At 40.7% G+C, this 16172-nt stretch overlaps 1 protein-coding gene across 3 annotated transcripts in view; it reads left to right on the plus strand.

The window, feature by feature from the left end:
• Window positions 1–1697: 1697 nt before the first annotated feature.
• Window positions 1698–16172, plus strand: part of mast3a (microtubule associated serine/threonine kinase 3a) — a 33630-nt gene continuing 19155 nt past the window's right edge. The window contains exons 1-6 of one of the 3 annotated variants that reach the window (XM_059344064.1): window positions 1698–1817; window positions 3275–3306; window positions 9612–9700; window positions 10444–10516; window positions 13256–13276; window positions 13500–13578. In XM_059344064.1, coding sequence (XP_059200047.1) covers window positions 1776–1817; window positions 3275–3306; window positions 9612–9700; window positions 10444–10516; window positions 13256–13276; window positions 13500–13578 — 336 coding nt within the window. In that variant the 5' untranslated portion in view covers window positions 1698–1775. Of the gene's footprint in view, window positions 1818–3274; window positions 3307–5861; window positions 6332–9611; window positions 9701–10443; window positions 10517–13255; window positions 13277–13499; window positions 13579–16172 lie in introns of those variants that run through there. The other 2 variants (XM_059344063.1, XM_059344066.1) reach the window with 2 other exon arrangements.

Here is a 16172-nt window from a genome sequence, read left to right on the forward strand (position 1 = left end):
AAAGAACTCTAGAATCCTGAGTGGCTGGACAGTTAGAAAACCATTATTTCTTTCAGCCTCACAAAGCAGGTAAATGGGGTTAAGATTAGAGTTACAGAATACAAGGGAACACAAATGATGTAAAAAAAGAGGGCAATGAAAAAAGGAAGAGAGCTGACTTTCATGCCTCACTGGTTTCACTAATGAGCATGCACAATCTGAAGATGACCTATGGTGGATCACATGCAGAGGCTTTACAGTGAGTCCTTTTTAGAGCTCCAAATGTCCCATCAGTGTAACAGAGAACAACATCTAGATTTCTGTTCACATGGGCATTATATTTAAAGAATTCTGACTCAGTTTGTGATATGCACAATTCAAGCACATACAAATACAGCAGCAGTTATAGTAGGACCAATTTCTTTATCACCAAAACTATTACAAAATATATTATTAAAATATGTCCTTGTATGAATTAACTGAAAAATATATAAAATATTCTGCTTTAGTCATTAAAAATACTTCATTTTTAACACGTTTGACGTTTAAAACATATTTTGTTTAAGATAAATCTTGTTTGAATGGCTAGAGACACCAGCCTCACACCAAATAAAGATGGAAACATAACCAATCTAAAACAATCCAACTGCTATACGAGTAATTCTTAAGCTTTTTGGTGAGAGGTACCTGTCAGATGAAACTCATGTATCTGAGTATGTTTCAAATGGATAACACTGTTTCTTATATAAAATATATTGGAGTTAAGACTGCATTGTGAAAAGCACAGTTTTCATACAAGCAAACAAAAAAATCTGAATTAACTGAAAAATATATAAAATATTCTGCTTTAGTCATTAAAAATACTTCATTTTTAACACGTTTGACGTTTAAAACATATTTTGTTTAAGATAAATCTTGTTTGAATGGCTACAGACACCAGCCTCACACCAAATAAACATGGAAACATATCCAATCTAAAACAATCCAACTAACGTATGGTCATACTTGAGTTCCCACAATAATCAATAGATTTTTTAAGTAATAAGTTGTTCCAGATAAACACTGAACTTCACAAGAGAACAACAAGTGATTCACATCCCTCTGACACACATAAGTTGACATGTGACATCCCAGGGCAAGAGACTAACCATTGTTGTATAAGGGGGGAAACACATAATGGTACCACTGGGTGACAGATCAATCACTGCTATTCATCCTGACTTCAAAGCACAATTGTTCTGCATGTGTTATTCCACCAGACAGACACTGTGTTAGTTTACATGATGGGCGAAGATTAACTGCATGTACCACAACATATGGAAACAAGTGGACAGCATGTGTTTCTGGGGTTTTTAGTGCACTGTTGATTTCACTGTTGTGGGTTGTTGCTATATGATGCAATATCATGCATGGTGATCACACACCAGGGACCCTGAGGGATTTTGGGTGAACATGAAATGAGGAATTGTCAGGATGTTGTTTATCTGAAAATGCCCACTTACATACAGTAAAAATCCTTTTGCATTTGACAGCTGATCACAGAATATCGATAAGAGGGTGGGGTCAGCACGCCTTCCCACTTCATTATTAGGTCGATCAGGTGATCAGCTGAGCCGAGGTGCACCACCTTATTCGGGGCTGGTCGCACAGCTCGCCCCGGGGAGGAGGGGGTGGTGGTGGTGGTGGTGCAGCGGAGGCAGGAGCGAGGAGGAATCTATCCATGCTTCTGTGGAGAGGACGGAGCGCAGAATGGGCTGACTGATCCCAGATCCGCTTTGGGGTTTTTATTGTCTTCAATGATGGATGAGCCGAATATCCTGAGACGCCGCGGTCTACAGGTAAATGGAGACTGACATGACAGCTCGGATGTGGTTGTTTCCAGGCGAACAGGGTGATATGATGATATGATGATGAGCCATTGGCGGCGATGCGAGGGATATATCCAGGCTTTGGGTGTAGCTGTTGATTTCCACTGAAATCTGTGATATTTATTCTTTGTTCTTCCGTGACATCGCCGGGGAAATGTTTATAATTTGTAGCCGGGGATCATTTTCACTCTGTTATGTTGTCCATTCATTAAAACAGGCGGTGGCACCATCATGAACTGTAGCACACAATTAGTGCACATAATGCAATTAATGAATGTTTATTCTGGAGCTGTCCATTGGTACTTTTCTAAGCCTGGTTGCCTTGGTGATAAGCGCTTAAAACCCAATGGTGCCTGGATGATTGGCAGAGACATCCCTTTAATCTTCTCCTGGGCACCATGTTTATCACTCAGGAATGTCCAGAATGGGAATAATGATTTTATTTATTTATTTATTTTACTCCCCCCTAGTTCATTCATGTGTATATTTTCTGCATAAATGAAGTAGTGAAAGCTGTATTGTTTTCACTCCTGGAGGAGATGTTGGGCTGGTGATGAAAGACTCACTGGTCCAATCTGGGTGTTCCCATTCAGTTTTTGTAATTGGTTTCTTTTCTGCCTTACATTCATCTGCAATTTAAATGTAAGTGCAGCCCTGTCATTGTACTAATAATGATAATACTGTTTGTGTTGAAATGATTCTCCCTCAAAGCCATTATGTTGTAAAAAAACCCCAAAACAGACAGTGTTTTGATATGTTCTGATTAGTGTTGACGCTTTAAGTATAATTAAGACATATTTTCTCTGCATAAATCTCCTTATTTTTTAGGTTTGTTTTTACCCGCCTTGTTTTGTGACATTAAACAGTCACTCTCTGAGACTGACTGTCACCTCAGAATAAATCTGTGCTCATGCTCTTTCAGTCTAACAGGGCCACCGTCCCCTGTCCTTCAAATCCCGATAAGAAAGGGTAGTTTTCCAGTTTTCTGAGCTCAACTGCAGTAGCCATGGGCTAGTGAGGATTTATATCCTCACTGTTCTATGACTCGAAGACCCACTTGTCATGCGAAAAACTAGGCCATACTGCAGCTAATGAGATTTACAGTACACTGAAAGGAAAATGTGTGGGAGTGCCGGAGAAGGGTAAACATTTAGGGAAATCCATCTGAAAAACTGCTGTAACCTATTTTTCTTATGCATGTAAAATGCATGTTAAGACAGCAAAAAACGTCTCATTCCTCCCTGTTTATTCTATGAGTCAATGTGTGTTTTCATAATTGCAGAAAAAGCTTGTATCTGCATTTCAAAGCAAGATTAAGATTAAGATTTCCTTTATTAGTCCCACAATGGGGAAATTTCAAAACACCGTAAAGGGATTTATTCGAGGATATATATTCTCATTTCAATATTCCTCTTCCTCTTTTCCAGAAAGAACTGAGTCTGCCTCGCAGAGGAAATGTGTAAGTATTTTCAATTGACTTATTCTGTGCTTTCTCCGTCTCCCTTTGCCCCCCTTTCTCCTCCTCAAACCAGACCAGCCAGGTTCCTGTCACTTGTCGACTTTATTGTGCATGCATGGTGTATTTCACACCAGTGTACCTGAGTCTGTCCTGAAAGTCAAGAACTTCTGAAGCCAGTAATGAAGATGCCAGAAATTCAGAGCCGTCTCACTGCCCAGACAGGTTTTACAGAGGGAGAGTGAGAAAGAGAAACAAGGTGCAAAACTCTCTGATGTGATGACATCAAAACATGAAATCTTATTGCTGAGAATTCATGCTTATTGTGATTGAATAGAGTTAAGGATCTGGTGTCCGTGTGATTGTATACTTTAAATTTGTGAACCGAGCGGTGTTTATTTTTTCAAAATCTTTTTTCCTTTCCAGAATTCAAATGTAATCACTTGATGATGGGACTTTCACACAGTAGTTCATATGAAGTTTGGTCTTTTGTTTAATTCTAAGTAGAGAAGTGACACACATAAACAGTATGCAGTAATTTTCCTGCTATTTCCTGCTGAGGCGACATCAATCTCTTCAATGTCTTGAACCTGTTAAGGGACTTCCCCCAGTCTTTAGAGAGCAGGTGACACCAGGCTTCACCGTCTGTGAGTCAGAGTGACAGATTTAAATATTTGGCAGAGTTTAATTTGTTTGTGCCTTTCCTCTGCCTGTCAAGGCATCTAAAACAAACAAGGACATTTATATTTTATTTGTATTTTTAATGAAACTATTTTAAATAGCTTACCTGATTGTAATACCAATATGTTATTGATAAAGAGGAATGGATTCTTAAAAAAATATCACTTAATTATTTCAGAAAGGACCTGTAGTATTTGGATGGGTTATTTATAAGTGTATAAAAGCAAAACAGGCTGATGAAAAGGATTCTTGGACCAATTGCCAACCAATTGTTGAACCTCCATTCCTTTCTGATAATGAAAGAATGGACCAGGTCTTTACCCTTGCAGAGTTCCAGGAACTTTGAGAGTGCTGACAGTTGTGTTCCCGACAAAGTCCCGTAGGGAGATACTGAAGAAGTTTGGGTTACCTTCTCTGCTCTTTGCAGATGATGTGTCCCTGGCCTGACCTTGAGTGGAGGTGCTGCTGTCTTGCATCAAAAGCAGCCAGTTTGGGTGTTCTCAGGCAGCTGAAAGGATGCCTCCTGGCTGCAAGCCTACGGATGTTTTCCAGGCCATCCAACTGGTATAGTAGACCCAGAGCAAGCTGGAGAGGTTATATATCTCATTTAGTTTGTCAACACCTTGGGGTCCATCAGGATGAGCCGGAAATCGTCCCTGGGGAGAGGAACACCTGCACTGTCTTTCTTAGGATGGTGGAAGTTGAACATTGTTGCATTTTTTCATTAAGTTTGGTTTGGTTTCACACTGTGTTTTATCAAGCGCACCAAGCACTGTAAACAAATGTCACGCTGTTGACCCTGTCCTTCATCTATTGGACAGAATATGTGAGGGAAAGAGCTGCCACTTTTTCAAAGCAAGTTTTTTTTTTCACTTCTATGCGGCATCGATCTGCTGTACGATTGAATCTGTTAGCCACCATTCTGTCACTAAATATTTTGTTGTTTTTGTGTGTGTGTGTGTGTGTGTGTTCTGTGATTGTCTGACCATATTTCAACAAGGGCCTTTACTTCATCATTAGACACGTCTATCTACGAGACAGTTTTCAGGTCTGATACTACCCTGCCTGATGCTGATAATCAAATCCAACCAAATTCAACGCAAAATGCTCTGTGTTTTGGTTTGCTTCGGTTCGGACTGCGTTCTCACCTGGTGTACTTGGCTTACTTATTTATACAGTCTATGATACTTGGCAGCGAACCAAGACCCCCCCCCCCCCCCCCCCTTTTTTTTTTAGCAGGCCAGAGTTCGGTTCTTTGGTCCACACCAAACAACTTAGGTGTCCCTGAGGTGAGCCCCTTTAGCCTGCTTCCACGTGCACCAAAAAATGATGATTTCAGTTTTGAATTACAAAAAAATGGCTTTAAATGTAAGAACAGTTTAAATTATTGGGAACATGTGCTCCAAAGACCTTAAAAGCCATGGAAATCTGTAATCATGCTACATTCAAAATTATGTGTTTCTTTTGTTCTTTTTTGTAAGAACAGCTGCAGTATGTCCTTATATTTAAAATGAATAGTAGGCTATGAGATTTGGAACACAACATATGCATTTGGACATAGCTTACTAAATATTTCCCTGGCATATTAAACACTATGATAGTATGGTTAAGGGAGCGCCATGAAAATGCATCATTCCTGCTTGTGCAAGTGGAATTGTAGACTAGAGGCAAATTACTGTGCCTATGCGTGTTTGTATTTAAATATATTTTTAAAGATATGAAGTTGTAGGTATGTAGCCATTGTTTAAAAGCCGATGTCACAGCAAAAACACAGTTCTTCAGTCTCCTTTCTGTTTTTCGCCGGGTGGTTCATTAGTGTTCTCCTCGTTAACACAGTATTTCCGAACGTGCTTGAAGGCATCATTAGTCCCTCCTCCCTCCGGCGCGCGCTGATGCGGCTGCGCGGTGCGGCGTTGCTGCTGTTGGAAAGTTTTTATCACTCTTTACGTTTTGGCGAGGATATCACTCGATAATGTCACATCCCGCGACAGACGGACTGTTTCGGAAATGTAAATGGTGACAGGGAGAAGGAGCAGAGGGGAACATGGCTGTTGCAGTCTCTCATCATCACCGAGCCTCCGCGCCGCGCGTCTGTGGTCAGTTTGTACCGAAGCTAAATGGAGTTTCAGCCCTTGGACACTGCGTACTGGCCTAGCCAATAATCACAACTCCCCAAGAGAGACTGGCTAACATGATGCCCCCACTTTAACAAGAGGATAATTCTCATATCTGAATTGGATTTATCGGTCACCACCATCACCATGTCTGACCAAAACTACTATTGGACCGTGTTGCCGAGCTACAAAACTAGTTTTGTGACTGGGGCCATGATGAAAAGATCAAAAGGGTAAAGACAACACAGCCTGTTTTATGCTAGACTTTGTGAATATGTAAACAGCAGCGACACTGCCTTTGACTGCCGCAAAGCGAAAACGTCTGCTCTGCCTGTAGTTGTCATCAGCTCCCTGCTGAGCTGAGCCATTCACTGTCTGACAAACAGCAATTTGTTGAACGTTTATGTTGAGCTATTTGATTCAGAGCACGTAAAGGCAACCTCCCACAGCGTTTGGTATCATGTTCAGTGTACAACCCAGAGATAATGCCATTGTGTGGTCTGTGAAAGCCTACAGAGCGTTACTGTATGTGTCGGTCACATCCGCCCTAGTTTTTGTTTCCGACAGAAACGTGGCCATTGTAGAGTGTTGTGTATGGGGGCAGACTGCATTGTCTGCTACCAGCTGTCGCATAAAGCGACACAGAGTCCCAGTGCGGATCGATACACTGATGTGGTTAGTGGGACTGTAGTGTTGTAGATGGGCTTTTATCGGTGAAATAAATTTAATCAGTCCTCACAAGAAGAGCAGTAAAAATTGCCTTTCATGCCCTGTGAGGACTCATTGTGTCTTTGCCTATCAGTGTGTTGATAGTGACCTTATCTTAATTTATTGAGTGTTTCTTTCCTTTGTCATACTCCCAATATTTCTATTGTGAAATGTGGGTTTGTTGTGGTTCTAGTACAGTATGTATCTTATACCTGCTGTCAGTGGCTTATACTGCAAGACCTAATGTTAATGAGCTAAGTTCTGGAAGAAACCCTTATCTATTAATGTAATATAGTTTTTCTTACCAATAAAAGGTGTTTACAGTTTCTGAAATATGCGGGAAAAAAGACAAAAGCAGGAGCCTTTGTCTATTTTTTTTAAACATCATATATAGCTGAATATCATTGAGCTGTGGACTGGTAAAACAAAACATTAAAAGTCATCACCCTGGACGTGAAACTGGAGGGATATTTTTCACTATTTTTATTTAAAAACATTTTTTTTTTTACATCTTGTTGACCAATTGATTAATCGAGAAAATAATCAGCAGATTAATCTGAAAATATTCTGCAGTTATTTTATTTTTTTACTTTTTGGCACAAATGCGTTGAATGTTCTCCTGTGTATATATAGTTTCGTGCATATACAATGAGCAGTAATGGCTACAAATATCTGGTGGTGCCTTCATTCTTCCTCTTCATGAGGGGACAATTAGGAATTTGAAATTGATGGCTATGTTAGAACTAATTACTGTTATGTAAATACATAAAGCAGCACATTTTGTCCTGGAGCAAACCAGTATTTTTTATAAACAGTAGCTGGTACCAACGTTGTACCAGTTCTTGATATCCATCCTTACAGTGGAGTGTCAAACTCTCCACTTTTTCCATGTGACTTAGGAACATCCATCTGTCATGTAACCTATACAACACAGCGTGACTTTGACTGGAGCTCAGTGGATAAATGCAGCCCTTCACCATTAACAGACATGTGGAACATGCAGGCCTGCGTCTCAGTGGCCTACATTCACCATGCTACATGGCTGCCTGCATGGTCCCGACAAACCACTATTGTTAGTCCCACATATATGAGTAGCCTTATCACTGCCAAGTGTTGATAAAGCTCTCTCGTGGTCATGGTGTGATACAGTGATGCTTTCATGCCTGTTTTTGTCCAGGCTCCATAGTGTGAAATGGGTGTCTATTTATTTATTTTCTGATAAGAAGAAAATGGTGCACACTCACAGCGTTGCTCTGTGGTTGGTGTGTCTTGGAAGCCAAAGTCAAGCATTTATTGGCTCTCTCGTCTCTCTGTTGCTGTGCCGTCTCTGCCACTTTGAGTCTTTTTGGGTTGGGGGCCATATACTGTGTGAATCTGCCTCAGCATCGACCCAGAAACGTCAGCCTCTGTTGTTGTCTCAGCCCCTCAATTATTTTAGGTCATTGCCAGAGAGAAAGAGAGATGCCATCAACATCGTCTAGATGAAACGGAGAGCATGATGGGATTATATCCAGTTTAGTGGGGAATGTAAAAGCAAACGGAAAAAGGAGCCAAAATGCTGTTCTTTATGAAGAACACATAGACTTGGCACCAGGCATACAGAGGCTTCCAGACACCTTTCATGGACAAATATACAGCCATGAAGTGGACAAAATAACATCTGAACTTTAAAGTAAATGCATCATAATTACACTGCCGTTAGCATGAGTGAGTCATGCTCAGACAAATGTCACCTACCAGTAGGATTGCCAGCATTTAAACAGGTCTGCCAGTCATCACTTTTATATGGGACTTCTAAAACAATGTTTCCTAAAAGAAGCTCCAAAGAAGTGATTGACTGATTTTTGCATGTGTCAAAAAAATCTGCACTATGAATCTACTTTATGAATTGTAACACAATTTAACAACAAAGATTAGCGCTGGTTGCACATTAAAGCCAACCTGCAGGCTAAAATAAAGCCAACTTATATCAAAACAACACAAATGATCAGCTTCTTAAACAAACTTCAGTTGATATATATTTTAAGAACAATTTGATCTAGTTGCATCAAATGCTGAACCCCTGACTCACTGAAAAAACAACCACATCATTGATTTCCCCACCTATAGAAGGGTTTATATTGTTTCCAAGTGGATACAGATTGTGTTCATCAGTGGTGATGGATGGTGTGGATAGTATGTTATGGCCTTCGCAGTTATGTCATGGGAGTCTGCTTCTTTCTGTGCGTCGTTGTATAATAGCGAGCCAAGGCTGTTTTCATAGGATCAGGTGCTCCCACTGGCACCTGGCAAGTCTTTCCAGATGTTTCCCATATACTCGCATAAAAATGCTTCCAGACACAGAATACATCATCGGATCATCATTGATAAGTGCAGTACCTTATCTCATAGTCCATGTTCTTCATTATTAACTCGGTGTTGATTTGTTATTTATATTGCCATTATTTTGGTAACCAGAACAAACACTTTTATTCTCTCTTATTCAAGAAAAAGCAACCTGTTTATGCACTGTGTATTACATTTGGTAATGTGTCAACACTAGTAACTTTGTGTTTATATATTTATATGCATACATGTTTGTAGCTTTGTATGCATGTGCAATGTTTATGTATAAACACCATTACCAGCATCATTACAGTTATCAGTGTTATCCTTATCACGATTACAAAGTTCATAGGTCGACTGTGTTTTATTTAACCTGTTTAACCTGTTTACTGCGCTGATAAGAGACTGCTGCTGAATGATTGTAATTGTCTTGCATAAGCAAATGTTTTCACTCTGCTGTTTGTTTTCCTCCTCTCACAGTTCTCGTAACAACAAGAGAAGGAGTTTGGCAGTTGGGACCCCGTCACCCACACTCTCACGACCTCTATCACCTCTCCCACTTGCCACAGGTACTTGTGTCGTTTCTAGTTGTGTGTCTGCTCAGCTCAGTGTGCGATATTGTTTAGAGTAATTAGACAAGATGCCCATTATACATATTTTACATCAACACGATCACATGGAAAACAGATAAGAGGGTGGATATGGAATGTGAGACCACCACATTAGCAATTATGTCACAAGACTTGCACTGGTTTCCCTCTGGTGAGTTCATCAAGTTTCAGTTGCTGTTGGATCATAATGTGCCCACTTACAGTGCACAAGAGATACAATAGCTTTTCCTCATGATGTTATTTTTCATGAAGCTTCCTTGAGGCTTCTCATTCCTTCATCCAGCTGCTTAAATTGCTGCATGGAGACTCATTCATTCTTTGCTTCCGTTTTTTGAGTGGCTCAGGGTGTGGCAGTGCTTTGCCCTGAGGGGCTGGCATGAAAACCCCTTAGTGACCCTTTCAAGAGTATCTGGTGTGGTGAGATCAACAACAGGAGTCCCTGCTGTCTGCTGAAACCGTGTCTTTGTATAGGCAGGAAAGAGGTCTAGTTAACTTGTGTTTGGGAGTAACTGTGCTATTAAAAGATTTGTTTCATATTGAACTGTGAAGTAGAATCAGTTGCAAAACGATCATTGGGCGCATTTCAAACTGATCATGTAAAACAAGCGGGAAAGCTAGTGCAATGATTCAACATATAAATAGTGATGTATTTCAGCTTCCACTCATTTTTAAACTTGTAGCTGGTTGTTTTGTGTCTCCAGCTGGCAGCAGCCCTTCAGAAAGCCCCAGAAATGTCTCTGCCAGCACGTCAGCCAACTTCCAGTTCGCCCGCAGGTAAGAAATTAACTGAAATGCTTTTTAATATTCCGTTGTTCTCAGGCACTTGAGCTTAGCCACATTACCTCAGTAGTATTTTCCCCCAACTAATACAAAAACTGGAACTCTGCTAAGACGGATAAAATGCAGTGCAGATGCTTGGATAAAATGCATATTTTAACGATAGGTTCATCTTTCTGAATGAAAACAGCACAAAACTGTTGACACCTTAACTTCAAAATATAAGAAATAAACACCAATTCTTCCTAGCAAGGTTGATTCCCTACAAATCTAAAACACAATCTGAACCAGGGCATCACCATTATCACTTATTTTAAGCTAAATACAAAAGAAACCTGGGCTGCTGTTGAATAGTCACTTTTGCTGAGTAACTTCCTAAAAGGGTGATAAGTGATGACCCGGAAGTATCCGAGTTTCACAAAATGCTAAAGAAAGATGCTTCAAGGCTTCTTTTCTTTCCTCCCTTAGCATAGGGTGCGCTGGGTCGTTTTTACTAAAGGAAATGGGATAATGCTGTCCCACAATTCATTGCAGGCAGCAACATTTAAAGCGACTTACAATTCAGCTGATAAATAAAACAAATGAACAACCGCTCTGCTATCTTGCATAAAATTAACAATTATATTCATACAACCATACTAAATGGGATTCATGTGAATAAATATGAGTTGACAGGAGGTTAAGGGTGAGAAAATATTCTCCGACTACCATTTCTTTTCATTCTTGTAGCCAGTATCATGATATTATCATAATCAACTAGGGTAATATGTTTTACCAGGTTGTCCACGTTTATATAGTGTGCATAAAATAACACGGTAAGAACGTGTAGGGTGAAGTATCTCATATGCGCCTTAGAAGTCCATCTCCGGAACATTGTAGCTTCACCACGACAGACTCCCGTCAATAAAGTCAGCCATTGCATAACTTTGTTTCTGTTGTAAGTGTAGACATATTCTCTTAGCACTGCGACTGCCCTTATGAATTCTCCTTCACATCTTTCCTCAACCTAATAACGTTTTCCTTCAAGGTCAAGGAAAGGTGGTTAGGAAATGAAATGGGATGTGATTTCTTTTGACTATTTGATTGCAGCCTTGTTGTTGGAGGACACTGTGTTGCATGAATCCAACATCCTGGCTTGTCCCCCTCAGCCTGTAGTGGTAGTGGGAATGGAGAAGTAAGTCCAACCAGCTGAAAGGCCCCAGGGCAACTTGCTGGACATGGGGTCTTGGCATTTGTCAAGCCAATTAAGGCAGCAAGTCGGTGCGCACACTTATTACTCAGGGCTGCTGTGATTATGGGGAAAAATTGCAAAGCTTGCCCTCTCACGCTTTTTGCAACTGCAGACTCGGTAGACTCTCTGGGATTTAGAGGGATAGTAGCTGTAACTGGCACCCTCATCCAGCAGCAGAACAGTGTGCTGCTTCCCTCTCACTGAATGTACTTTAAATGTACAGTATATGCGGCTTATCTCAAATATCATGTGTTCTGAATTAGCATTTAATGTTGCAGTGCAGTACGGCATATTGCACCATAAGCTGTAAGGATGAAGAGAAGGGAAGCCTCCTGATAAAATTGCCTCGCACGAGCCTGCATGACTCATCTAAATTTATTGAGACTTTTTAAGCTGCCAGTATGGAGACAGATGCTGTGACTGCACTTTTGAGAGCTTCACCAGGTTTATTTGTTATTCACAAGAGCTGTATAGCCCTGCTGTTTTGTGCAATTATTTTGTCATGTAAACATGGAAGAGCCAGACACGCAATAGTAGGCATTCATGTAAAGAATAAATAAGGCTTTTTTAATGCAAATGAATAACATAAGGAAGGACCCCAAGGGCGAAGCATAATCGTTTAGCTGCAGCTCCCTGATCACCATTACAGAAGCTTTTTAAAAATTCTTAGCGTGTGAGGACCGCCAACTCCATTTTCCCCTTTCACACCCCAGGCATTGATTTTAACATAGATTCAAAACCTTATTTTTAATCTTCTATCCCCTAAGCCTTGCAGGACCTTAATACGCAAGCCAAGATTCTGTAGTAAGGTGTTTAATAACACTATGGGGATGGCATACATATCAGATATGAACCAGATGAGAAAACACATACGTCTTATTCGCCTCAATAATCCGCACATCTCAGTCACACTCAGAGCAGAACCATCCAATTTCATTGTGTCACCCCTGATTTAGCAGCATGTCCCCAAGAGCTGGTTTGTGAGAGAAAACATTTGACCATCCTTGTCATCACAGATTGAATCAGTGAGTGAAATCGGGCCACGTCCTCTGTGTGCCATATTGGGTGTAGCAGCAGCGGGGCAATGGAGATAGAGGCGCTGCTACACATGGGCATTTCACACATAAAAGTTTAGGTTTTTCTGTTTGTAGTTGTGGTGTCAGTAGGTGTTTCAGGCTCAGAGTGTATTTTGTTTATGTCTGTGTGTGTGTGTGTGTGTGTGTGTGTGTGTGTATATAATGAGTCAAGTGTCTGTGGGTCTCAGTGGTGCAGTATGATGGCAGCTTGGCAGGTGTTCAGCAGCAGCAGAAGCAGCAGCAGACTGCCACTGGCTGCGAGCTGTGACAGACAAACAGTGCTATGACTCTGACAACCAGACTTCCTCTGTCACAATCATTAAACAGTGTTTATTTTCTTTCTCACTTTGTATCTCCGCCTGCCCCTTTTCCTCTCTTTCTGTCTCCTCTTCTTAATTTCTGTCTTTCTCTTTATTTGCATCGGTGTAGCCAACTGGCCCGCACTGAAAGGTAAGAAAACAACAAGCTAGTGCTTCTTCTTTTTTATCCATACACAGTTCCAAGCGTCAGATGTTATTGCTTTAAACTTGCATGAGCAGATTTGCATAAAAAGCGATTTGCAGGCATGAAAAGGCGAAGCTTTGAAGATTGGAGTGAGTCAACAGGATGTGTAGGTTTCATATGTGATGGGGATCTGCCACTGAGCTGCCTGTTACTGTTTTGTTCTTTACAGAGCGGACGGGCGAAGGTGGTCTGTGGCGTCAGTTCCCTCGTCTGGATACTGCACCAATGCACCCAGCTCATCAGTATCTGTAAGCTGAGTCTCTTTCTGTGTTTCTCTCAATGTCTATGTCTTTCTTTCTCTGCAATTGTCAGTGGCAGTCGGTCTCTTTTCTTCATCAGACATTCAACCTCTTTCCAAACCACTGCCATGGGACCATTTAGCTCCTGGTTGTTACTTTATACTCGGTGTATCAATCGGTTTACGAGGCCGTGGTGTCCTGTAAGCTTATGGTGTTGACTGACTGAACTGTAAATCCCATCAGACTACACATAGTGTAGGAAATAAATCCACATATAAATGCTTGCTGATTTACAGTAGGCCCCAGTTTACAGAGCGAGTACTTTTATAAAAGGGCTCTGCACCTGGACCATATTTTAGATGTGAAAGTGGTGTTTTATACATTTTTTCAAGCAGTCCATAGCAAAAGACTGCAAAAAAAAGATTTAATTATATTATTTATATATATATATATTCAAAATGATTGAGTATACAATGGACAACATAGAGGTAGATTATGCTGCAGCAAAGGTTTAAGAAATGTTTTCAATGGCCAACAGGGGGCGACTCCACTGGTTGTAAAATAAGCTCTGATTGTATAGAGGTCTATGAAATTACCCTAATTCTTATTTGATATACTACCTCAGTAAACATAAGTTCCTGATAAGTTTATGTTCTCAGTTGCAAGTGTCAAGTTTTTTTTTTTCGCACCTTGCTAACCAAGCTAGCGAGCCTATAGCTTAGCTCCACCCACTCGTTAAAATATGGCCATCCCTGGCTCCAAAAAAACCATGATGGCGATGGCCAAAATGCCAAACTTAAGGCTTCAAATGGAAGTACGCAAACCAATGGGTGACAACACACTGACTCCGTCTACCCTTTTGGATACGGTCTATGGAAACTGATGTTCTTCATGAAGAAACAAACTGTCTTTTTAAAGCCACAGGGTGACCTTTTATATTCTTTTTGAAATATTACTTCAAGCAGACCTTGTGGCTTCTGCCGAGCATACCGTTGAGATAATTTGTTTAACCGATTCAAGTAAAGACACTGAATACATTCTCAGAGGCGGGTGGAAAACTTCACACCATCACAACACTGTTACTTGACAGTCTGGTGGACCATACTCTCTGCAGCCGGTTGATTTATACAAAACAGCTGACTGGAAAAGGATGTTGTCTACTTTAATGACTCAGTCATAACAGGATATGTTCAACGATGATGCATCTTTCCACCATGAGCCTTTTATCGCACGTTCCACTATGGACAGGAAATAGGAATGAATCCTCTGAAACTTTTCCCAGAGTTTTCCTGGAATGATTTATACTTTCATACATACAACTGAAACACACAGTTTTACTCCATACAATGTGTGTTTTCTGCCTGAATGCAACAACTAAGTTAATATTTAAGGAAAAAATATTGATTCAATGTATTTTTTACCATGTGACCATCCTTATTAAATAAATTACTTCATACCAAAATTATTTGTACTCTGTGTAGCCCATTTTTGGTGGATGGAAAGTACTGGAAATATAAGTCTTATCACTAAAATAACACAGCTCTTGTTGAAACGCATGGCTTCTTTTTCCTGGATGACATCACACATGAATAGGGACTGTACAGTCTTTCAGGGAGCTCAATGCTGTCCAGCTACACCCATCAGATATTTGTTGATGGTTTCTGTGTTGATTATCTTGAGATTTTGTCTAGAAAGTCATTACTTAAACTGAAGTTGGCTGTAAAAACAATACCCGCTCTCCTCTGTCACGGCTGTAATTTTGTATGGCCAACCACATGGCTTGGAGACGGTGAGGTCAGCCCTTCCCACACAATGCCCCTTTCAGGCTGGCTGTCAGTGAGGTCTTTATGCTGCTCTCGCTCGGTTCTGACACGTCTCTAGTTTCCTCCTCGGGGTATCTTTCTCCCCTACCTTCTATCCCTTATTTCTGTTACTCTGTGCATTTTTTCTTCTCTCTGTTTTTCCTTTCACTTTTTCTCTGTGCTAGGCTCGTCTCTTTCCTTCATTCAGAGCCACTCTTCCCTTTGCTCTTCCTCCAGTGAAACACAAGATCCCAGCCAGATGGGAGTTCTCATAAATTCCAGGCTGCGTGTCACACATTTTGTCTTGGAAAGAGAAAACTAATGCATGCGCGGCCAACACAACAGCCGTTGCCGCGAGCCTCGGGGCATGCTGCAGCAGGGAAGAAAGAGCCTGCTTTAGGAGAGCAGAACACTAAAGCTCGCTGAGTCATTTTTTAAAAACTAAAGAGATTAATCATGTTTTACTTTACTGCGGCCTTTCTCAGCACTTCCTTGTTAAGTGTTACATCTAATTCAAATCTATAGCGGAGCATGAAAGCCTTTAAGACTCTGAGCATTAACAAGATTATGAGTAGAGCAATGGTGTGACTCTTATTCGAGGAAGCCTTTTAACACAGGATGTTATATCATCAAAGCAGCAGAAGCAAAACCTGACATAGATACATATGTGTAGATAATTAAAGGCTAGAGTGGGAAATAAGAGTTTTCAGCCAGTACTGTTGTTTTTACTACATATTTACAATCAAATCCGGAACACTGACCTTTGTACACTTTTTTCCCTACTCTCTACTTTCCCCCACA

The sequence above is a fragment of the Centropristis striata genome, chromosome 11 (assembly GCF_030273125.1).
Source record: "Centropristis striata isolate RG_2023a ecotype Rhode Island chromosome 11, C.striata_1.0, whole genome shotgun sequence".
NCBI classification, from domain to species: Eukaryota; Metazoa; Chordata; class Actinopteri; order Perciformes; family Serranidae; genus Centropristis; species Centropristis striata.